This window comes from Electrona antarctica (assembly GCF_951216825.1).
Source record: "Electrona antarctica genome assembly, chromosome: 10".
Lineage (NCBI taxonomy): Eukaryota > Metazoa > Chordata > Actinopteri > Myctophiformes > Myctophidae > Electrona > Electrona antarctica.
This window is the reverse complement of record NC_136791.1, coordinates 52756737-52781934: the sequence shown is the minus strand read 5'-3', so window position 1 is coordinate 52781934 and position 25198 is coordinate 52756737. Positions and strand designations below refer to the sequence as shown.

General features: G+C 41.4%; 1 protein-coding gene across 1 annotated transcript; it reads right to left on the bottom strand.

The window, feature by feature from the left end:
• Positions 1-3487: 3487 nt before the first annotated feature.
• LOC306931470 (scavenger receptor cysteine-rich type 1 protein M130-like) lies at positions 3488-24656 on the bottom strand (the record flags this gene model as incomplete). Its single annotated transcript, XM_079512870.1, has 21 exons — positions 3488-4723; positions 4933-5000; positions 5222-5357; positions 6952-7254; positions 9024-9131; positions 9572-9677; positions 9782-9966; positions 10938-11204; positions 11773-12078; positions 12225-12500; positions 13093-13413; positions 15009-15332; positions 15826-16110; positions 16907-17212; positions 19286-19567; positions 19816-20109; positions 20370-20693; positions 23173-23320; positions 23470-23624; positions 23829-24038; positions 24524-24656. 21 exons carry the CDS (start codon positions 24654-24656, stop codon positions 4644-4646), a joined length of 4617 nt encoding a protein of 1538 aa, XP_079368996.1. The 3' UTR covers positions 3488-4643.
• Between the last annotated feature and the right edge of the window lie 542 nt (positions 24657-25198).

Here is a 25198-nt window from a genome sequence, read left to right as displayed (position 1 = left end):
CGCCGGATTGAGCTCCTTTAGTGGGGCTTAATGTGAACCATGACTGTGAACCATGGCTAATATAGGAGTTACCAGCTAGCGCCCCTCAAAAACAACTAGAGGCAAAAACAAAAGCTAGTGGCTAGCGCCCAGCCGCCCCTCAAAAACAATGTTTTATTGCTTAATCTTTTGTAGTCACTATTCATTGATTCACTGGCATACCTTTGAAAAAAATGTTTCTCACTGTTATATTGAATATTGATATGCGATTAAAATGTGATTCATTGAGATTAATTAATTATAAGGCCTCTAATTAGATTAACATGTCCCAGCCCTATTATTTACTTTATTTAGTTACTTAGAGTAGAGCTTAACAATAATGTCATCTATCTCATCTTAAAGAAACATCTCAAAATGATGTGAGGACATAAAATCCAAAGTTTATATTGTTGATGCTATTCTCATTCTCATTTGTTATTAGTCAAATAAAAGTGACTTATTGCAGAGAAACAAGTGTTTTTCTTTACAAATCAAGATATTGGCCTAAATTATAATTATATAGCCCTCAATGCTGAAAAAATGAGGTTTTTAAAAAATAGATTGAAAAAAATCGAACATCGAATCGAATCGTGAGCTTCAAATCGAAAATTTAATTGAATCGTGGACTAGGCGAATCGTGCGACATCGAATCGAATCGTGAGCTTCAAATCGAAAATTGAATTGAATCGTGGACTAGGCGAATCGTGACAGCCTTAGTAATTATGCCCAAATCTGAAGTTAGGTGGTCAAATTAACTGAAACTGAAGCAATTCAGTAAAGGTCAACGCTTCCTCATGTGGTCATTTTAGGGCCTAGGACCTCCAGTAAAGGGTAAAATACTCTTCTTGGTTGTGGGAACAACATATCCAACGATGAGGACCCCATGCCCAAAGATGTCCCCCTTGCAACTGTTTCAACTTTGGGTCAGCCTACATGTAAAAGTGCCCACAGTTGAAGGGCAGAGCTTCAACTTCAGCTACCCAGTACCCAAGGTTGAAGCCCTTCAACTTTGGGCATATCTACAAGCTCGTAGTGCGGCACCGAGTGCCACGCTACGAGCTTGTAGATCTGCTATTTTTCAGTGGGGTACATTTAATCACTGGTCCTGGGTCAATCCAAGGGCCTACCACTCCACTCTTGATATGTTGTTCCCCAACTCTTGGAGAGTATTTAGGCCTTTTACTGGAGGTCCCAGCCCCTAAAATGACCCCAGGAGGAAGTGTTGACCTTTACTGAATTGCTTCAGTTTGAGTTAATTTGAGCACCTAACTTCAGATTTGGGCACCCTAACATGTGGTCTTTAAGTGGTGGGCCTCGGGTCATCCTAGGGGCTAGAACAGGGGTGCCCACACATTTATGACGTGAGATCTACTTTCAAAATGACCAGCTCAACAAGATCTACCGTAGTTGTTTGATCCAAGCTGTGACCAGTACAGTAGAGGGACCCCCACAACATTTCTCAACCGCTTCGGACACGGGGCGGCACTGCCGGAACCGGCCTAGCCCCCTGGGCACGTTCCTGGGGGTCTGGATGTTCCGGGGACCCCCCGAGGACCCCCGCATGGTAACTCTGTCATTTCTCTACCGTTTTGGACGTGGGGCGGCTCACCGGAACCGGGCCGGCACCCTGGGTGCATTCCTGTGGGTCTGGGGACCCCCACACGGAGTTGCACCACTCACTTCACACGGGTGTGATTTTAATGTTTGTTCAGACAACACAACATTAACACGTTGGAGGTCCAAGGCGGAGATAAGATCTCCATTCTATTAACACATTCCAGACCGTAGGACGTGTACAAACGTCATTTCTAATCCAACCGTGGGTTCCCTTGGACGTGTAGGCCTACACACGTGACGTCTTCGAGTTTTTTTTATTGATATCAAACAAATCTCTTCGTATGGTCTCTTCTGCAACATACTCCTTGCGGTTTGTGTTGCTGCCGTTCACTTACTTCTTTACAGCTCAGAAATAATGCCTCCTATCTATCTATCTCCTAATCTAGATTATATTCTTTTAACCCAAAGAGCCCTGCTGATTTTAACTTTAACATTTTACTTCAATGTCCGCAATAAGGCCTGGATGTCAAACAACTACCTCCAGTTAAATGAGGCCAAAACTGAAGTCATTATTGTTGCCCCTGACAGCATTATTCCCACAGTGGTTGAAGGGATTGGGTCTCTGACAGCATTATTCCCACAGGTTGAAGGGATTGGGTCTCTCAAGGACAGTGCGTCCCAACCTCAGAAACCTGGGTGTAAACTTTGACCATACCATGCATCTCGACTCATCTCACAAGTCACCCGTACATGTTTCTTCCACCTCAGGAATATTGCAAAACTTCGCTCACTGGTCTCTTTCCCCGAATTGGAAATGATCATTCATGCCTTTGTTTCGTCACGTTTGGACTACTGTAATTCACTTTTCACCTGCCTTAGTAAAACAACCACGGATCGCTTTCAGCTCATTCAAAATGCTGCAGCCAGACTCCTTACCAGGACCAGTAGAAGGTGCCACATCACCCCAGTCCTAGCCCAATTACACTGGCTTCCTGTACATTTCAGGGTTCATTTTAAGGTCCTGGTCCTCACCTATAGAGCTCTATATGGTCAGGCTCTACAATATTTAACTGACCTTGTCCAGCGTTATGTGCCAGAGAGGGCCCTAAGGTCTGCGGAACAGGGTGTGATGTCATATCATCACTGTATGTCTGTGTGTGATGTCATATCATCACTGTGTCTCTGTGTGTGATGTCATATCATCACTGTGTGTGATGTCATATCATCACTGTGTGTCTGTGTGGGATGTCATATCATCACTGTGTGTGATGTCATATCATCACCGTGTGTCTGTGTGTGATGTCATATCATCACCGTGTGTGGTCATATCATCACTGTGTCTGTGTGTGATGTCATATCATCACTGTGTCTGTGTGTGATGTCATATCATCACTGTGTCTGTGTGTGATGTCATATCATCACTGTGTCTGTGTGTGATGTCATATCATCACTGTGTGTCTGTGTCTCTGTCATAAAACCTGTGGACCCCTGTCGGCCCCCGGGCCACACTTTGAGAACCACTGCCATAGATAACGGTTGTCATGGTTACATTATTCATTCTATCATTCATGGTTTTAAAATGGTGTCGAATCTAAATCTGACTTCATGAAATAAGGAAGGGAAAAACATCACCAGAAGCTCAACCATTACAATTTGTTGTTTTTGAGCACTCCAAGGAACAGCAATGTCTGTGTTATGTATGTATGTGACTGCAGTACCAATGAGTACCAAAAGTGGCGCTGTTGTGCCAGACAGAGAGACAGAGATAATGCTGCACAGTTGCCTGCTAATGCACCCCATTCGACTGGTATCACCCCATATAATCGGCGAAATCATCCGTTATCAGCACGTTTGAATGGGGCCAGAATGTCCATACTGGCATCCTCACTGTTCAGTATGTCATTATCTGCGATTGTAGCATTGTCATTATCACTGATGTCCTGACGGAGGCGCGCCGTGTCTGGTGGCCATGAGCTACGTGAGGCACCGCCGAGCAAGGCGCTAGCCGAGCGAGTCGCCGTGCCGAGCGTTGCGAAGGCACGCAGGGGGAGAGGGGAGTTGCACCACTCAGTTCACACAGGTGTGATTTTATTATGTTCATTCAAAAAATGTTGATTAAACACAAATGGTCAATTTAACTTTTTTTTTGCAAGAAATATAAACAGCAATAAGGCCTTATTTCTGTGAACACAGGATATACAGCAGAGGAATAACTCTATAGTGGTTAATGAAATAGCACACCAAAACTGCAAATACAAATATAGATCATTATTACAATGATAGCATGTGATTATAATGCATAATGTGTATACTACTTTAAGGTTGAAAAAAACTAATCCAAAGTATCCTAAACTAACTTTAACTAACTTTTAACAACCTTTTAGCATATTATGTCTCACAAAGTTATACAAGTCATAACACTAAACAGCACACTAACTTTAAATTCATACAACAGGCATCAAGTAACAGCAATCTTGCTTTATCATCATATAAAAGTATAAAACTAAACAGTAATCTAGCTTTAACATTATCATAAAAGTCATAAAACACTAATCTAAGTTTAAAATCATACACAACAGGCATCAAGTACCACTAAACAGTAATCTAACATCTATAAAAAGCCAGTGAAAGCCAGCTATATTTGCTGTAAAATATATATACAGTTAATATGTACGTGTGTGTTTGTGTGTGTGTTACATTGCGCACAGGTGGTGAAAAACAACCATTCTGTTTTCGTGCTCATACCCACCCAGCCACACACACACACACACATAGCTCCGTAAGGCAGTGGTTGCACCACTCAAAAATGCAACAGGAGTCATCAAACGTCAATAGTCATCATACATCCAAATGACACAATCAAATTTGTATCCAATGAATTATAAGAATGAATAGTAGAAACGGCAGGCGTTCTATTCCTGGAATGTTAGCATGCTATAACGGAATGGAAGCCATTGTCCTCTATAACGGAATGGAAGCCATTGTCCTCTCACGTTAATACAAATCCAAATAAAAAAATAACATCGAAATCTTGTTTCAAAAATAAAATCTGCCTGACGATGATGACCTCACACTGTCGTCTCTGCGATGTCACTTCCTGTGTCCACGTTGTCGTACTGTGGATGCTCCACCTCACAGATCACGCTGTCTGTACGTGCACACATGCACGCGGACACACATGCACACACGCACGCACACACACGCACACACAATAGAATACAATTAGAATGCAGCTGTGTTGCTTTCATCACTGTGTACTATAAGGTCAGCCTTATGCAGCCTGTCATGTTTGTACCTCACTGTAGTTCATTCAACATGTAAACTGTCCTGATGTTAAAGAAATAATAGGATCCATACCCAGTCTGTCAGGATCTGTGTCCACGTCATCATAGACCTCCTCTGGGTCTTCCACCTCATAGATCACACTATCTGTAGAGAGACACACACACACACACACACACACACACACACACACACACACACACACACACACACACACACACACACACACACACACACACACACACACACACACACACACACACACACACACACACACACACACACACACACACACACACACACACGTTATTTAGACAATGTGACTTTAGGAACATCTTCCACAAGTTTAACAGTGAATCCAAACTTTCCTGCAGGTTGAGTGTTGATGTAACGTGGCTTAATGTGGACGATGCTCTCTTCATCATCAGAGGAGGAGGAGGAAGAGGAGGAGAAAGATATTCCTCTCTGGATTCGTCTCAGAGCCGCTGCTCTGACTCCAACTAAAACAACACAGTGATGGAAAAAATAAAATACTCTTTTCGTCGACTACCTTTTTCCACTGACGAAAACTACATGGAAACTAAAATGAAAACTAAGCTATGTTGACTAAAACTAATATTGACAATTTCTTCAACAAATTAAAACTAGACTGAAATGTTAGGAAGGGACTAGTGGACAAGAGATCCACTATAAGTCATTTTACACTTGGTTGCATGCTGAAAATAGCAGATCTACAAGCTCACAATGCGTTGTGAGCTTGTACATCGTCTATTTTCAGCAAGTGTACAATCAGCCATTATGACGGCATCAAGGCCCGCCAAAACACATTTTAGTCGACTAAATCTACAGGGTTTTTTTTGTACTTCAGTAAAGGTATCAATACTGCGATGTATAGAAATACTCCGTTACAAGTAACTGGACAGAATACAAAATGTTCTTAACCCATTCGGGGCGGGAACCCCTTTTGGTGTTTTAATCATTATGTTATACTTTAGCTGTTGAAAAATACTACAAGCTCGTAGCGTTGTTTTTGGCAGCATATTTTGATTTTAGTTTTAGTCATATGGGCTCGATTTTCGTCACCACTAAACCCCATATCCCTAAACTTCTTTGCCTTTTTTTTTTACTATGTATTTTGCAAAACATTTTTGAATAGTTAAAATGGCCAGTCTACAAGCTCATAATGTGTCAATGTAGATTGGCTAGTTGAACTATTCAAAAATGTTTTTCAAAATAGTAAAAAAAAAAAAAAGGCAAAGAAGTTTAGGGATAAGGGGTTTAGCGGTGACGAAAATGGAGCCCTATAGTCTCTTGAATAGTTTTAATTTAGTTTTAGTCACATTTGAGTCACCTGGAATGTCTTAGTGTTAGTCTAGTTTTAGTCGACTAAATATTATAAGATTTCAGTCGACTAAATCTACAGTTAATTTAGTTGAACAAAATGTATTTTGGCGGGCCTTGATGCCGTCGTAATGATGAAAATAGCCGATCTACAAGCCTATATGACATACATTATGATTTAAAAACATGAAATGGAGCATCCTGCATAATGAGTACTTTTACTTTTGGTACTTAACTACATGAAGAGACCTGAAATCAGAATCTAAATCCTAACAGTTGTCTGAAAAACCTATGTTTCCATGTCAGTGGTGGTCAAACCATGATGCCGCTATAGGCGGGATTAACACGAGACTTATGACATATTGAAGCGCTGCCACAGCGCAAATGTAAACCTAATAATATCAGCTTTTTGTCCCGCTGCTTCCGGGTTCATCGTTTCTGCTTGAGAGAGCCCAGATGCAGGCAGGAGGAGGGAACTTTGTGAACTCAATACTGCCGCAATCTGGCAGAGTCAGGTTAGAGTCCAGAGAAGTGAACCTTTCAAGCCTGTTTTCTCAACTCGCTGTTTCTCTGCAAGACATGAATTACTCTATAAGCCATATCTTCAAAACTGGTGGGTCAGACTGAACAACCAATATGTCAATTTGAAGCTACTCTATGATTCCCTGCTTTCATATGACATGAAAAAACGAAAATTAAAAAAAAAGAATCCAATGGCAGTCCCTCAGTCAAATCTGGTCACATATCACTCACCAGGAAGAGCCGATGCTGTGCTTTCATTTTTAGTCTGCCAATGAAAGCAGAGCATTGCAGAGCAAAGTGCAGAGCTGCCAATCTCCTCGTATTCAGCATCTCCATTCTCCTGGTGCTCAGCATCTCCATTCTCCTGGTGCTCAGCGTCTCCATTCTCCTGGTGCTCAGCATCTCCATTCTCCTGGTGCTCAGCGTCTCCATTCTCCTGGTGCTCAGCATCTCCATTCTCCTGGTGCTCAACATCTCCATTCTCGGGCTCTTCCTCATCCTCATTCACTTGGTATTTCTGTGAAGGTCTGTTTACTGCATAAGAACACTCTTAGAGTTAGTAAAGTTATACTGGTGAAGGTCTGTTTACTGCATAAGAACACTCTTAGAGTTAGTAAAGTTATACTGGTGAAGGTCTGTTTACTGCATAAGAACACTCTTAGAGTTAGTAAAGTTATACTGGTGAAGGTCTGTTTACTGCATAAGAACACTCTTAGAGTTAGTAAAGTTATACTGGTGAAGGTCTGTTTACTGCATAAGAACACTCTTAGAGTTAGTAAAGTTATACTGGTGAAGGTCTGTTTACTGCATAAGAACACTCTTAGAGTTAGTAAAGTTATACTGGTGAAGGTCTGTTTACTGCATAAGAACACTCTTAGAGTTAGTAAAGTTATACTGGTGCAAGAATGTAAAATAAAAATACAAATAAAACAGGTTATGTTACAGGTTACAAGTGGAACAATCACTGTGAACATTTCACTTGATAGTGAAATAATGTTTCTGTCTTTTCACCGTTGTGTTCAAATTGTGTTAATTAAATATGTAAATTAATTAAATATGTAAATTAAATGATAATGTTGGTTTCTATTGGAGGACTAACTTAACACTAAGGCCTCACTCAGACCTTTACTGCATTGCTGTATGCTTGTTGGATGAATGTTGTGTAGTGTCATGGCCGCCCCAATGCATTTCCAATGGGAGTCACATGGTTTGACACAACATTTGTGTTGTATGAGGGAGAGGGGCGCAGTCGAAACACAGCCGAAAGCCATACAACAGCTTGTAGTCCAAAATGTGGACTACAAACCATGTGACTTCCATTGGAAATGCATTGGGGCGGCCATGACACTACACAACATTCATCCAACAAGCATACATACAGCAATGCAGTAAAGGTCTGAGTGAGGCCTTAGGCTGACTATGGGCCCATGGTGATACTAGAATGTCCAAATACTGCCCTCTTGTGACCAGACAGCAGCACTGATGCATCTACATTAAAATGACTGGTTAAAGAACTTGTGCAAAATGCTGCTTTCTTTCGTTTTAGCTATTTTTGACAAGGGAGGCATTCGAACAAGTGGCTAAATATATATATATAAGTTACTCACAGTAAACACTGAAGAGTTTTCCCAGAGACTATTATAATATGAAGTTACTCACAGTAAACACTGAAGAGTTTTCCCAGAGACTCTATTATAATATGAAGTACAGTAAACAGTGAACAGTTTTCCCAGAGACTCTATTATAATATGAAGTTACTCACAGTAAACAGTGAACAGTTTTCCCAGAGACTCTATTATAATATGAAGTTACTCACAGTAAACAGTTTTCCCAGAGACTCTATTATAATATGAAGTTACTCACAGTAAACACTGAACAGTTTTCCCAGAGACTCTATTATAATGTGAAGTTACTCACAGTAAACACTGAAGAGTTTTCCCAGAGACTCTATTATAATATGAAGTTACTCACAGTAAACACTGAAGAGTTTTCCCAGAGACTCTATTATAATATGAAGTTACTCACAGTAAACAGTACTGAAGAGTTTTCCCAGAGACTCTATTATAATATGAAGTTATACTCACAGTAAACACTGAAGAGTTTTCCCAGAGACTCTATTATAATGTGAAGTTACTCACAGTAAACACTGAAGAGTTTTCCCAGAGACTCTATTATAATATGAAGTTACTCACAGTAAACACTGAAGAGTTTTCCCAGAGACTCTATTATAATATGAAGTTACTCACAGTAAACAGTACTGAAGAGTTTTCCCAGAGACTCTATTATAATATGAAGTTACTCACAGTAAACACTGAAGAGATTTCCCAGGAAGAGGCAGATGACAACCATGGTTAGAACCACAAGCACAGTGGCGGTCCAGGTCCTACTAATGGGAGGAGGACTGGGAGGAGCTGAAATCAGGTGATCAACCACATGGAACTCAGAGTCTGGATTTTAGCCAACATTCAACGATAGATTATAAAGCGCAAGATCTTATCGACTTCCAGCCTTATATAAATATGACACATAGCAGGGAAAACAGCCGATCTACAAGCCTTAAGGCTTCATTCGTGTAATAAATGAATTCAAGGCTTCATGGGGTGTGTAATTTGTAGGAAATAAGTCTTTTTTTGGGTGAACTAATCCTAGTTAGATAAAATAGCAATTGAATATCAAGGGAAAATTACAAATGTAGTTTGATATGATTAATATTGTTTGTGTTCTATTTATATGAAAGCAGGTTTGGTATGAGGTATATTTTAACCAGGAGAGTGCATTCTCACCACCGCAACTTGGCATAGAACGACCAAGCTATCATTCACTATTAAATACTAGACACCACCATAGGTACCGTCACAATAGATTTCAGCTGGTGTGACATTCTTGCAGGACTGCACGCTGACACAATCTCTGATGTCCAACTGATTGTCCGTACAATCCAGGGTCGTTTCCAGGTCCTAAAATCGAAATCAAAACTTGTCTAAAAGTGTCCAAAAGACAAGTGAAGCGACTTTGAGTACTTAATAAAAGCATTACAAACAAAGAGTGAACAGTGTTCTACCTCCTCTGTGTGATTCAGGTCTGTCTTGAAGTCCTCCCTGGCGTCTCCACATCCGAGCTGCTTGCACACCAGGTTCTTGAAATGCTTCGTTAGGTTTAGGGGACACACATGATGCTCCGACTGATCTCCATGCTGGACCTGAAGTGTTCCTCCGCACTTCTCTGTGGTGTTTAACTCAATGCCACCTGTAGAACAAGTTACAATAAACACCTGCTTTAGTCACATGTAGAACAAGTTACAATAAACACCTGCTTTAGTCACATGTAGAACAAGTTACAATAAACACCTGCTTTAGTCACCTGTACAACAAGTTACAATAAACACCTGCTTTAGTCACATGTAGAACAAGTTACAATAAACACCTGCTTTAGTCACCTGTACAACAAGTTACAATAAACACCTGCTTTAGTCACATGTAGAACAAGTTACAATAAACACCTGCTTTAGTCACATGTAGAACAAGTTACAATAAACACCTGCTTTAGTCACCTGTACAACAAGTTACAATAAACACCTGCTTTAGTCACATGTAGAACAAGTTACAATAAACACCTGCTTTAGTCACATGTAGAACAAGTTACAATAAACACCTGCTTTAGTCACCTGTACAACAAGTTAGAATAAACACCTGCTTTAGTCACATGTAGAACAAGTTACAATAAACACCTGCTTTAGTCACATGTAGAACAAGTTACAATAAACACCTGCTTTAGTCACATGTAGAACAAGTTACAATAAACACCTGCTTTAGTCACCTGTACAACAAGTTAGAATAAACACCTGCTTTAGTCATGTAGAACAAGTTACAATAAACACCTGCTTTAGTCACCTGTAGAACAAGTTACAATAAACACCTGCTTTATTCACCTGTACAACAAGTTACAATTAAACATCGTTTAGAAACGGTTTGAGTGGAGGGTACAGCGAAACAAGGCAGATTATCCACGCCCTGAAATCCACTGATGTGTCAAATGAAAAAAAATACAACTAAAACAAAGAGTAATTCCTCTATACAGTTTTTGTAGAAAATGCAAACGTACAGACTCAAAGCGCCTAAAAGAATCATACAGTATCTACTCTACTCAAACAGACGCTTGTTCCTCTGCAGATCTTTATCTAAGCTGTCAGAACAGTGACAGTCATCACACACATTCACCTGTACAGTAGACAGACACCAGGTCACCATCACAGCGGCCCCTGACCGTCTCACAGTGTCCAAGGTTGGACTCAAAGCCGAGGCAACGGACGTGGTAAACATCCGAGCCACTTTCTCCATGCGTGTTGAAGTGGAAGGCGTTGCTACAGCCCAGCTCCTGGCAGACTACCTGTGAGTGTCTGTTGTCCCAGTGGTCGCTGCACACGCCCACGCCGTCCATCTTCACCTCGCCAGAGCAATTCCCCGACAGCGCAGCCACGGGGGATTCTGGGAAAACATGCATCAAATCTCAACAAATCCACCAAAATGTAAATGAAAAAAGCAAACACATGCAGGACTGTGACTGATAAGAGCTAAGTAACCCTCATCCAATAATGTTCAACTCGTTCATATGAAGACAATAGAAAGAGGAGACTGTTATTTTCCTCATTTCAACATTGATCAGTCTTCTTTATATTCAATGGTTGTACAATCCTGTGTGAATTTAGAATGTGAATGTATGATGATAATAATAATAATAATAATAATAGCCAGAGAAAACCTTGTCACTGTACATTGTGCACACGTTTGTAATCCCCTCAAAAAGTTGCACTTGAACATGCCTATAAATGCAGACCATGCTGAGGCCAATCCTCGCTTTAATTTGTAATACTAACCAATCCTAAACCTAAACCCAATCCTAAAATTAACCTTAAACCTAACCATAAACCTAAATGTTGTAATGCAACGTTACTAAGTAAGATGTAACATTTTGGGGTCTAATGGTAAATGTTTCTGCAAAATTGTACAGTGACAGGTTTTCCTCTGGCGATTGGGTTGTAATAACTGGTATTACCTTTGCATTGGAGATGGAGTCCTTGGCTCCCGGAGGGTCTCTTGTCACGCTTACAGTCCCAGATGGTCTTTGGTTTCATAACACCAGTACAGTTGAAGCTCTTCTCCCACACATCAGAAGAACCTGCTGATGCTGTATGGTTTTTATATCCTCCGAGGTTGAGATCAGCACACAGCTTGTCTCCCTCTGTCTCTGTCCAGCCGTGGTTAGAGAGCATCCTGGAGCCATTCTCACTGTGAACGAACACATCTCCTCCAGAGGCTCTTCCAGGATCTTCTGAACGTTGTAGTCGCATCTTCTGCCAGTCTGAGAAGAGAAGTAGCAGAAGTAGCAGGGACAGAGCAGAGCTCATGAAAAACAAGAAATATTCAAGAAAAGATCATAAAATCACAACAACACGTTTTACATAAATGTACATAAATTGGAATCAGAACAGCATATTTTAGACATACCAGAACACTGGAGGCCACCAAGAGAACAATGTCCTTCTTCCTGCAAAGTAATATTATGGTCTGTCAGTCCTGACACGACTTTACTTTGTGGCAACGGTCCAAAGAATTCAAGAGTCTCTCCAGTCTCTCCACATTGCAGATCCTTACAGATGGTGTTTCTGACATCAGAGTTGTTCAGGTATTCTTTACAGACAGGATAACGTTTGCCTCGATAGTGTATCTTCAGATTCCCAGAACAATGATCTCTGGAATCCTGGAAATCAGCCTTGACACTGGCTGCATGGAGACAGTATTGATTATGAAATTATTTAAAGAAATAATCATAAACAACATAATATGTTTTTATGCAGTGTTAGGGTTAAAGGACCACTTCACCACTAGGTGGGCTGTGGGCCGTTCAGAAACCCGTCTACCAGTGACATCGGCAGATTTTTTTTAAACAAAACAAATATATATATATATATATTTAGATTTGTATTATCGTGAGAACGATGGCTTCCATTATCGCATTGCAACTTTTCAGGAATAGAAAAAATGGTTTATCATGATCATTAGTGAGGATCAATTATATGAAGGTAGATTGAAAAGTGGTGAAGTGGTCCTTTAAGTACAGTGGTAACGGTCATTATGAAGGTGTGAAGTACAAGTGGATAAAAATAAAAACATAGCTTTAAACAATCTGCTAAATAAAAATCAGACCAGTCTGAAGTGAGTGGTGCAACAGCACCCCCTGTTGGTACTCTAAACATAGGGACGGACATAGGGACATAGATGGAGGACATTGCTGTTCCTTGGAGTGGTTGCACCACTCAAAAACTCTGTACATATTCTAAATGTAGTGTGGGTATTTCTTCATAGAATACTTTACCCGAGCAAACCACGACGGCCGGTTTGTTGGAGCAGGGCGTGGAATGTCTATAATCGATCAATACAGCTTTATTTTCCAAAATGGAAACATCGCCTCCAGTCAGGTTGGTGCTGTGTTTGGTTGGGTATATCGCCAGGATGGTCACTTTCCCCTCGCTGTCCTGGGTGATGCCGGTGAAGCCACGCCCACAGCCCAGGTCTTTACACAGCATGTCAGAATTGGCATCCGTCCAGGTGTGTGCACACACCCCCCCACAGCCTGCATGGGTGCACACCTGCACTGTCCCCCGACACTGCTCTGTCAGGGTTGCATTTATAGTACCTGTTGAAATGCAACATGTTGGAATGGAATCACAAGTAGCAAGGACATCATGACAGACAGTGTTACCAAACCATGTTCTGTGGATTACTGGATGGCATTGTGGATGTTTTGGCACGATGACAAACAGGAACATCTAATGCAGGGGTAGACGTTAAAGGGATATTTCACTTAAAAAAAATTGGTTGTTTTTTCATCTACGCAGGCTCATGTGAATACCCCAGACGGTTTTTAAGTTGTAACTTCAAACTCTATTTTAACCATTAATCGAAAATACCCAACGTTGTTTCTGTTGACTGATACCGTCCTTCTAGTACGTGAGGGGGCCACGGTTTTTCATTTACTGTTTTCATTTATTTTTTCTTTATTCTTTAGTCTCCTCCGTTGCGCAGCAGAGTCTGCCACATTTTCCAAAACAATTATTAAAAATACATGCCCCCTCATGTATTAGAAAGGTAATATCAGTCACCATGGTCTATCATGGTTAAGATGGAGTTTGACGTTATAATGGGTTTGTTATAGGAAGGGGGCGGGGCAGCTAAAATGAATATCAAATATCAAATTACTGAATCAAGCAACTTAAAAACTGTCCGGGGTGTTCACATAAGCCTGAGTAGATGATAAAATGACCAAAAGTGTTTCTCACATCACTTCAATCAAACCAAAAGTGTTTTTTAAAGTGAAATATCCCTTTAACCCATTTAGACCTGAGGACGATTCTACAAATGTCTTCTAAATCCTGACAGTTTTCTGAAAAACCCATGTTTCTATGTCAGTGGTGCTCAAACATTTTCATGTCAAAGACCCCCAAAATCATGGGCCACCGACCCCTATCTGAAAATATGTAGTTCCAAGGACCCCCCCCCCCCCTCCACAGAAGCAAAGATTTGAGTTTAAAACGTTCACTCTGAAAGAATATATATTCGAAGATTTGCGCCACATTTTCACGATTTTTCAAAAAATAGCAGATCTACAAGCTCATAGTGCGGCACTCGGCGCCAATATGAGCTTGTAGATCTGCTATTTTTCAATAGCTAAAGTAAAACATAATGCTTAAAACACCAAAAGGGTTAAGAGAAATGTACCACTTTTTAAGATCACTGGCCCAGAACATTATTTTTGAATGGGCAAATAACAGATTTGACCCCCATAATGATGGGCTCACATACGAACATTAACCAAAACATCAGGGAAATGATGTGACAACTTAATTAGGTGTTGGGGTTAGGGCTTGCTTTCCTTAATGGCATTAATGTCCGTGCCACGTTGTGAGCTCGTAGATCGGCTATTATTATACTACATTTATTTATGGAAATTATAGATTTTTCGCGGGCAAACGTCTAATCTGACTTTTGGGTCTTGAGAAGAAAGGTTTGTGACCCACACTTGTCTAAATATGGTCTAAAGAGTACTTATGGGCCAGCGGGCCATTTATAATGTCTATCCCTGTCATGTGATCTAAACATGATGAGAGAGATATAAGAGCTCACATCACTTCAATCAGAAACAAACGTTTTTCTTCTTTTTTAGCTTTTTTTTAAGGTTATTTTCGTTAAACAACATACAAATACCCAGCCGCAGCATTTAAACCACATTACCTGAACACTCCACCAACGCAATGCTCTGATTGGATGGCGCTGTGTTGACCTTTGGGCAGTCAAACAGTGACCTCTCTGTGGAGGAGCAGTTGTAGGACTCACTCCAAGTTTCATTCTCCATTCCTTCTGCAGGTTCTCCAGAAGGAACATGAGGGAATGGGGTGACGGCAGTGGCCTTCCCACAATGCATCTGGCGACACACCACGTCAGCAGTGTGATTCCACGTCTCATTGGCTCCTGAGAGCCAGTAGTCCTTCCCAGCATGCTCCACTGCTACCAGGCCAGAACAGGACGTTCCATTCTTCATGAACACTACCTTGGGTTCTGAAAAGGGTCAGATGGAAATCAGGTTGATGTCACAATATCAGCACATTATGTCTGGGAACTAGGAAATAACTTTTGATTGATTGATTGACTGACTCACTGATTGATCCATTAATTAGGTGTAAGTAATATGCTTTGGTTAAAAAAAGTGTTAAAATGTTAAAGCATTTGGAGGAAGTAGTAACAATTGCTATAAAGTGTTTGTTCAGTAACACGTGTAGGGAAACTCTGACATGAATTTCATTTAACCCCTCACTGCTCTCTGAGACGCTGCCCTCAGCGCTCACTGTTCCTGATAGTTAGGATGGTTAAATGTGTTGATATCACTGTTACTATGCTTACATGTATTAATACCTGCACTGTTACTATGGATGGTTAAATGCAGACATCATTTAATTGCAAATATACAGTGATAAACACCAGTAAGGAGTGTGTACTATATTATTATATTATTATATCTACCAGAAGAGTGACTGTAATCAACAACATTCACCTCTACAGTAGACAGCCAGGCCACCATCATCACACCGGCCCCTCTCTGACGTCTCACAGTGTCCCAGTGTGGACTCAGAGCCGTTGCAACGGACGTGGCGCCCATATATGTATATAAACCCACTGTAAGGTGTGTTGAAGTGGATGGCATCACCACAGCCCACCTCTTGGCAAACTATCTGTGAGTGTTTGAGGTCCCAGTGGTTGCTGCACACCCGCTCGTCATTGATATCCACAATACCATAGCATCTCTCTGATGAGCGGTCCAGTGTAACCACACGGTTTGCTGGGAAAACAGAAATAAAATATACACACATCAACAAAGAAAAAAACAAACAGACAAAACCCCATATCCAACAACAAATATCTGATGCGTCTAAAATAAATGTGTTATCTGGAGTCACATTGAGATGTCGATCAAATCAGGGACTACAGATGTAAATTAGCTTATGGCTAACTCTGGCCCATTTACATGGATGTGAAAACATCCATGTAAATGTTGATTAATGAGCATTGTCCCTGTCAAATAAATACATAAAATACTTTAAATATCTTTGAGGCTGATGGGGCCTAAATAACCATCAACCCTCAACTAGTTAAAGGGACACTTCACCCTTTTTGCAAAACAAATATGTTAATGACGTTTAGATGATTTAGAACACTTTATGTGTGTAATATGTGGTTTTAGATATTTTAGATTTCAGCAGTGAGCCCATGCAGTATCTCTGATGTCATGGACACTGGGCTCACTTCCTTCCTGGACTACAGTTCCCATAATGCTTTGACATCAGACACTGCATGGGCTCACTGCTAAAATCTAAAATATCTAAAACCACATATTACACACATAAAGACCCCCATGTCTTCTACATGTCATTAACATATATTGTTTTGCAAAATGTGTGTGTGTGTGTGTGTGTGTGTGTGTGTGTGTGTGTGTGTGTGTGTGTGTGTGTGTGTGTGTGTGTGTGTGTGTGTGTGTGTGCGCGTGCGTGCGTGCGTTCATATCTGAATGTGTAAAAATTAATAGACTAATTCAGGTGTATTTTTGTATTTGACTGTGTAGTAATAACTGGTATTACCTTTGCATTGGAGATGGAGTCCTTGGCTCCCGGGGGGGCTCTTGTCACGCTTACAGTCCCAGATGGTCTTTGGTTTCTTAACACCAGTACAGTTGAAGCTCTTCTCCCACACATCAGAAGAACCTGCTGATGCTGCATGGTTTTTATATCCTCCGAGGTTGAGATCAGCACACAGCTTGTCTCCCTCTGTCTCTGTCCAGCCGTGGTTAGAGAGCATCCTGGAGCCATTCTCACTGTGAACGAACACATCTCCTCCAGAGGCTCTTCCAGGATCTTCTGAACGTTGTAGTCGCATCTTCTGCCAGTCTGAGAAGAGAAGTAGCAGAAGTAGCAGGGACAGAGCAGAGCTCATGAAAAACAAGAAACAATACTTTATAATATTGACAAGAATACATTTGAATCAAAAATCTATTTTATTGTCACGTCACAGGTTACAGGTGTAAATCAGAGGGTGATTATTTTTGTGCAAGCTCCATCATTTGTTGTTTTCAGAAAAGTAAGGGGGGGGGCAGAGAGAGAGAGAGAGAGAGAGAGAGAGAGGAGGGAGGGAGAGAGAGAGAGAGAGAGAGAGAGAGAGAGAGAGAGGAGGGAGGGAGGGAGATGAAGTAGAAAACAGAAAGGACACATGAAAGAAACAGGTACAGTAGTTTAGACATAATAAAGCAACAGGTACTGTAGTTTAGACATAATAAAGCAACAGGTACTGTAGTTTAGACATAATAAAGCAACAGGTTAGACATAAGGTGCACTGGGTTTGGTCCGACGTACTAGCAGTCCGACAGGCATTAGACTGACACCCTATACCCCAAAACCCAAACCCTAAACCTAACCTCACAGGAAGGCACGGGTGAGTTTTAACCTGCCGCGCATGTCTGGAGCCACGGGTCAGTTTTAACCTGCCGCACATGTCGGGAGCCACGGGTGAGTTTTAACCTGCCGTGCATGTCTGGAGCCACGGGTTCGTTTTAACCTGCCATGTATGTCTGGAGCCACAGGTCAGTTTTAACCTGCCGTGCATGTCTGGAGCCACGGGTCAGTTTTAACCTGCCGTGCATGTCTGGAGCCACAGGTCAGTTTTAACCTGCCGTGCATGTCTGGAGCCACGGGTCAGTTTTAACCTGCCGTGCATGTCTGGAGCCACGGGTCAGTTTTAACCTGCCGTGCATGTCTGGAGCCACGGGTCAGTTTTAACCTGCCGTGTATGTCTGGAGCCACAGGTCAGTTTTAACCTGCCGTGCATGTCTGGAGCCACGGGTCAGTTTTAACCTGCCGTGTATGTCTGGAGCCACAGGTCAGTTTTAACCTGCCGTGCATGTCTGGAGCCACGGGTCAGTTTTAACCTGCCGTGCATGTCTGGAGCCACGGGTAAGCCACAGGTGAGTTTTAACCTGCCGCGCATGTCTGGAGCCACGGGTGAGTTTTAACCTGCCGCACATTTCTGGAGCCACGGGTGAGTTTTAACCTGCCGCGCATGTCTGGAGCCACGGGTGAGTTTTAACCTGCCGTGCATGTCTGGAGCCACGGGTGAGTTTTAACCTGCCACGCATTTCTGGAGCCACGGGTGAGTTTTAACCTGCCGCGCATGTCTGGAGCCACGGGTGAGTTTTAACCTGCCGCACATGTCTGGAGCCACGGGTGAGTTTTAACCTGCCGCGCATGTCTGGAGCCACGGGTGAGTTTTAACCTGCCGTGCATGTCTGGAGCCACGGGTGAGTTTTAACCTGCCACGCATGTCTGGAGCCACGGGTGAGTTTTAACCTGCCACACATGTCGGGAGTGAAGGTGGTCTCGGACTAATGCCTGTCGGACTGTCAGTACGTCTAACCAACATGTCTAACCAACATATCTCTGCTGTCGGGAGGAAACCTCATAACTCCAAAATATTCATTTTCCAGGAAATGAAAAATATACATTTTTCAGGACATTTTTAAAACAAAGCAATACAGCCTCATCAAAGTTCGTGTGGTGACTTTATATATTGTCAATTACTTCCATGAGAGGGGGAGAGGTGGTGGAGTTAGTTGCTTTAGCAGACATTTTGAGGGTCCAATGGAGTTAAGAGGTTTTGTCCAAATCACTTTTTACTGACTTTCCATTGGTTCAATATTTTCGAAACAACACACAGACGTAAAGGGTGTTCAATAGCACTGATTTATGCCAAAATATCAAAAACCTAAAAAATGGAGTTATGAGGTTTTCTCCCGACAGCAACGATATGCATAAGGAGATCTGCATGAGGCAAACCTTCACAGGTAAAACAGTTCAAGAGATCAAAACCTACAACACTCCACATTCACAAATTGGTTACTTGGATACTTGGTTAAATATTGCATACTTGGTTAAATAAATTGGAATCAGAACTGCATATTTTAGACATACCAGAACACTGGAGGCCACCAAGAGAACAATGTACTTTGTCCTGCAAAGTAATGTTATGGTCTGTCAGTCCCGACACCCACCGTTGCCTTCTTCGTGGCAACGGTCCAAAGAATTCAAGAGTCTCTCCAGTCTCTCCACATTGCAGATCCTTACAGATGGTGTTTCTGACATCAGAGTTGTTCAGGTATTCTTTACAGACAGGATAACGTTTGCCTCGATAGTGTATCTTCAGATTCCCAGAACAATGATCTCTGGAATCCTGGAAATCAGCCTTGACACTGGCTGCATGGAGACAGTATCAAACTGTAAAAATCTGAAACTATTTCCTATGCATGTGCAGGACATTGTTAACATAATGTCACAACTACCATTGAAATTAAGATTATTATAGACAATTCTGTGAATTTAACAAAGAAATGCATCCAAATGAAGTACAAGTGGACAAAAACAACATAGCTTTTAATAAGCTGCAAACAGATACATCTGTACATAATATTCTAAATGTAGTATGGATGTTTGTTATCTTTTACCTGAGCAAACAATACCGGTCGTTTTGCCATTGCAGTAAATGTCTCTGTCATTTTCCACAATGACGCTTCCAGTCAGGTTGGTGCTGTGTTTGGTCGGGTACATCGCCAGGATGGTCACTGTCCCCTCGCTGTCCTGGTCGATGCCGGTGAAGCCACGCCCACAGCCCAGGTCTTTACACAGCATGTCAGAATTGGCATCCGTCCAGGTGTGTGCACACACCCCCCCACAGCCTGCATGGGTGCACACCTGCACTGTCCCCCGACACTGCTCTGTCAGGGTTGCATTTATAGTACCTGTTGAAATACATGTTGGAATGGAATCACAAGTAGCAAGGACATCAAACTATGTTCTGTGGATTCATGGATATGTAATTTGGAACATTTTGGGAGAGAAATAAAACTATGATAAACAGGACAAGCAAATGTTATCTAAACATGAAGGAAGAGCTAAGAGCTCACATACAGTTTTTTATTTGCTTTGTTTTCGGTAGTCTGTACTACAGACTCTGTAGTCTCGGTACAAATACTCAGCAGTAGCATTTAAACCACATTACCTGAACACTCCACCAACGCAATGCTCTGATTGGATGACGTTGTGTTGACCTTTGGACAGTCAAACAGTGACCTCTCTGTGGAGGAGCAGTTGTAGGACTCACTCCAAGTTTCATTCTCCATTCCTTCTGCAGGTTCTCCAGAAGGAACATGAGGGAACGGGGTGACGGCAGTGGCCTTCCCACAATGCATCTGGCGACACACCACGTCAGCAGTGTGATTCCACGTCTCATTGGCTCCTGAGAGCCAGTAGTCCTTCCCAGCATGCTCCACTGCTACCAGGCCAGAACAGGACGTTCCATTCTTCAGGAACACTACCTTGGGTTCTGAAAGGGGGTGGGTGGGTGGGGGGGGGGGGGGGGGGGGGTAATAACAAAATTAGTAATGCTCCTTATAAGATGGCACGATGTCCTTGTGTCAAATGAGCATTATATTATTATATTTATCTGCTTGACCTATGCATGTCATTGTATACTAGTGATGCACCGAATATTCGGCCGCAGAAAATATTCGGCAGAAAATGGCTAAAATACATTTTCGGCCTATTCGGTTTCGGCCCAAATAGGCAGAAAATATATCACCGAATAGTGTATGCAATTAATGCATTCAAAAGAGCTGAATAAATGTTTTATGGACCCATAATAGTGATTATTATTTAAGTAAATTTTTGCCATAATCATGTCTTTTGCCATAAATCAGGTAGCTTTAAGGTATACGGCCATGACAGCAATGGTAGGAAAAAAGATATATAATATGAATCATATTCGGATATTCGGTATTCGGTTTCGGAAAAGAATTTCCCTTTCGGTGCATCCCTATTGTATCCACATGTGGATGCATAACATCCCAAATTGCCTGTTTTCCTTGGCTTTCGACTGCTTTCATATCCCATTGCAACAACACAACCTTTCATATCCCATTGCAACAACACAACCTTTCATATCCCATTGCAACAACACAACCTTTCATATCCCATTGCAACAACACAACCTTTCATATCCCATTGCAACAACACAACCTTTCATATCCCATTGCAACAACACAACCTTTCATATCCCATTGCAACAACACAACCTTTCATATCCCATTGCAACAACACAACACAGACTGCTTTCATATCCCATTGCAACAACACAACACAGACTGCTTTCATATCCCATTGCAACAACACAACACAGACTGCTTTCATATCCCATGGCAACAACACAACCTTTCATATCCCATTGCAACAACACAACACAGACTGCTTTCATATCCCATTGCAACAACACAACAACACAACACAGAACACACACGTTTTGCACCACAGTGAAAGTAAACACACAGCCAGGTTGCCACATCCACGGAATACCATCAACTGGGTCTATGAAACGCACCGTGTCCACTGCACATATCAAACATGGTCACTAGGGGGAGCCAGGGCACAGTGTACATGCAACATCTACACTGCTCATAGTGCACAGTACAACCCAGTCACAATAACAATAATAATAATAATAAATATTCATACAAAGAACACTACAGTACAGTACAGTACAGAGGAGAGCAGCACAGTACAGCACACGTGCGGTGCTAGGATGAGCGGGCCAAAGGCCCGCGAAATTCTAGTTGTATACGTGTGATATATGTACATGTGGATAACTGTGAAGTGACTTTGAAGTCAATATGAACATTTCCAGTTCATGTGAGGGGAAATTAATGGGTCTGATTGCCAGGTTGATTGAGTGTTCGATACCACACGCTACTTTCCAAATAGAGCGTGTGGTGCAGAGGAGAGGGGGGACAAACAAACATGTAGTGAACAGGTGAGAGAATCTCCCAGGCACCAGTTCAGTATTACTGTAGTGACATCTAGTGGTTATACTGTTTAGCTTGGACCGAAGGAACTATACCTACTGAAATACCACTGTTTAGCTTGGACCGAAGGAACTATACCTACTGAAATACCACTGTTTAGCTTGGACCGAACGAACTATACCTACTGAAATACCACTGTTTAGCTTGGACCGAAGGAACTATACCTACTGAAATACCACTGTTTAGCTTGGACCGAACGAACTATACCTACTGAAATACCACTGTTTAGCTTGGACCGAAGGAACTATACCTACTGAAATACCATTGAGATGGAGCTGTATACTGAAATATCATTGAGATGGAGCTGTATACTGAAATACCATTGAGATGGAGCTGTATACTGAAATACCATTGAGATGGAGCTGTATACTGAAATACCATTGAGATGGAGCTGTATACTGAAATACCATTGAGATGGAGCTGTATACTGAAATACCATTGAGATGGAGCTGTATACTGAAATACCATTGAGATGGAGCTGTAGCCTATACTGAAATACCATTGAGATGGAGCTGTATACTGAAATACCATTGAGATGGAGCTGTATATTGAAATACCATTGAGATGGAGCTGTATACTGAAATACCATTGAGATGGAGCTGTATACTGAAATACCATTGAGATGGAGCTGTATACTGAAATACCATTGAGATGGAGCTGTATACTGAAATACCATTGAATTATACCTGAAACTTGATTGGGTTGGGAGGGGCTTGTGAAATAATTGATTCTTAATTTGCGTGTTTGTTTATTTATTTTGTTTGTAGGGAGAGAGATAGGGACAGTAGCCTGTTTAAATCTCAAGTGTATTTCATTTGCCATTAACAATTGTTGTTTTTGTGTGAGTATAATAAGCAACCTGTCGATTATGTTCTCTTTTCCTTTCAAGGCAAAGGCTGATTGTTACATCCTAATATACAATAATGACATGATGCATTAAAATCTTACTTTTACAGGTGACATGAGCAGTGGAAGTGCATGGGACAGAGTCATTGTACTTGGCCATGCAGTGCCACAGTGACTTCTCAGTGCCATTGCAGTTCACGTTGTCCAGAATTCCATGTTGTTGAGTGCTGGTGGTGCTGGTGTCAATCACCTGCAAGAATGCATTTGAGAAGGACATGCCTTTACACAATAATACTAGTGGGCTTAAAGAGTACACAGTTGTCCTGTTAGGTCTGTGTACCACAGATAAGGTATCAGTCATATAGTGTATTAACTGTTAAATAAAGAATGATATCTCACCATGCCACAGCCCAACTCTCTACAAACCACTTCTCCATCCTTTCTGTCCCAATCTGAGCCACACACAGGCCGCAGAGCCTTAGAACTACCGACATGAACTGTACCAGAGCAATCACTGACACTTCCATTGTCCATGAGAGTTATGTTGATCCTCTCTGTTAAAAGATAAGTTAAAAGATCATTTAAAGATATAATACATATGCTCAGTTTTATCTGTTTCAAATTATCGTTGAAAATATTTCTTTAATATGGACCATTTTATATTCCAAAAAAAGACTGCCATCAATAGATCTTATGGCATTTATATGACTAGAGGTCGGGGTCAACAAGCAGGTCATGATAAATGAATATGATCCTACCTGAACATGTCAGTGTGGATGGAAGTGATTGATTCCTGTCACAGTTAAAGTGCTGTGTGACACTGCTTCCACATCTCAGCTGTTTGCACATCATATCAGCACTTATTGTGCTGCTTCCATTACAGCTGATGTTCCACATGTCACCATCCTCCACCTCCAGGTTTCCAGAACAGATGTTATCCCCGTCTACCAGCCGTAAGATGGGATGATCTGTTTAACACAAATACACTTGAACATGTCATCATCCACTGACCTGTGTGTGCGTGCGTGCGTGCGTGCGTGCGTGCGTTTGTATGACTGCCTACCAAATAAACATTATGTTGAAAGTTGAAATTGAGGTTGAAATTGAGTGCATTATGCACAATGTGTTGGTGATGACAGTAATATTCATTTAGATAAATTGCAAGGTAAAACTAAATTGCAAGGTAAAACCCCTTGCAAATGAAGGTTTCACCTCTAAATCACCATATATTGCAAACATATTTTGTAAGTTCTAACAAAATGAATTGGAATACTGAAAAAAAGAAAGAAAAAAAAGGAACAGAAGGTTCCAAATGCATATGTTGATGCACCCTAGTGTAAGTGTTACTGACACAGCTGATACGAATATTGCTGAAGACCACATATATAGGTAACCAATCGTACCTGAACATGTGATGAAAGCAGGTTTAGACCACAGAGGTAACCAATCGTACCTGAACATGTGATGAAAGCAGGTTTAGAACAGTTGGCAGGCTGAGGGTCACACTGCCACAGATGATCCTCATTCCCGGCTCCTGTACAATGAATTCTCTTGCCGTTGGATTTAAATCCCTCTGGTGAGGTCATTTTTCCAGGGTCAGGAACATCTTTAGCGGTGCCACATTTGAGATCTTTGCACACGAGGTCAGCTTGTTCCTTTCCTTTATGCCAGAGGAAACCAACAATACTGATTATTAGATTTTAATTTATATTTGGAATCATTTGAAGTTAATTATCAATATTTATTCTACTAAGAACAGAGATCAGACAGAAGCAGGTGGGAGAGTGAATCATTAATGCTGTTCAAACTACAGCTAAATACCTTATATTATGAGAGCATAACAGGAATGTATGATGACAAATGGGAACATTTAAGTTCAAGGACATATTGTACAGTAGAAACAAATCAGTGCATAAAGGCAGTGTCTTACCAAAGTTGTCAGAACAAACATAGTATTTTGAATTGGTTCCATTTGAGGTCGTGTTGAATTGGACAGCTCCGGCACATTTAAAACCATCCAAACTCATTTCAATCTTATCTAAAAACAAAAAATACAAATACAGTTTTAACAGTGAAATTAAACAATTAATGTGTCAGTCAATAACCTCAGCTACATCACATGCATATA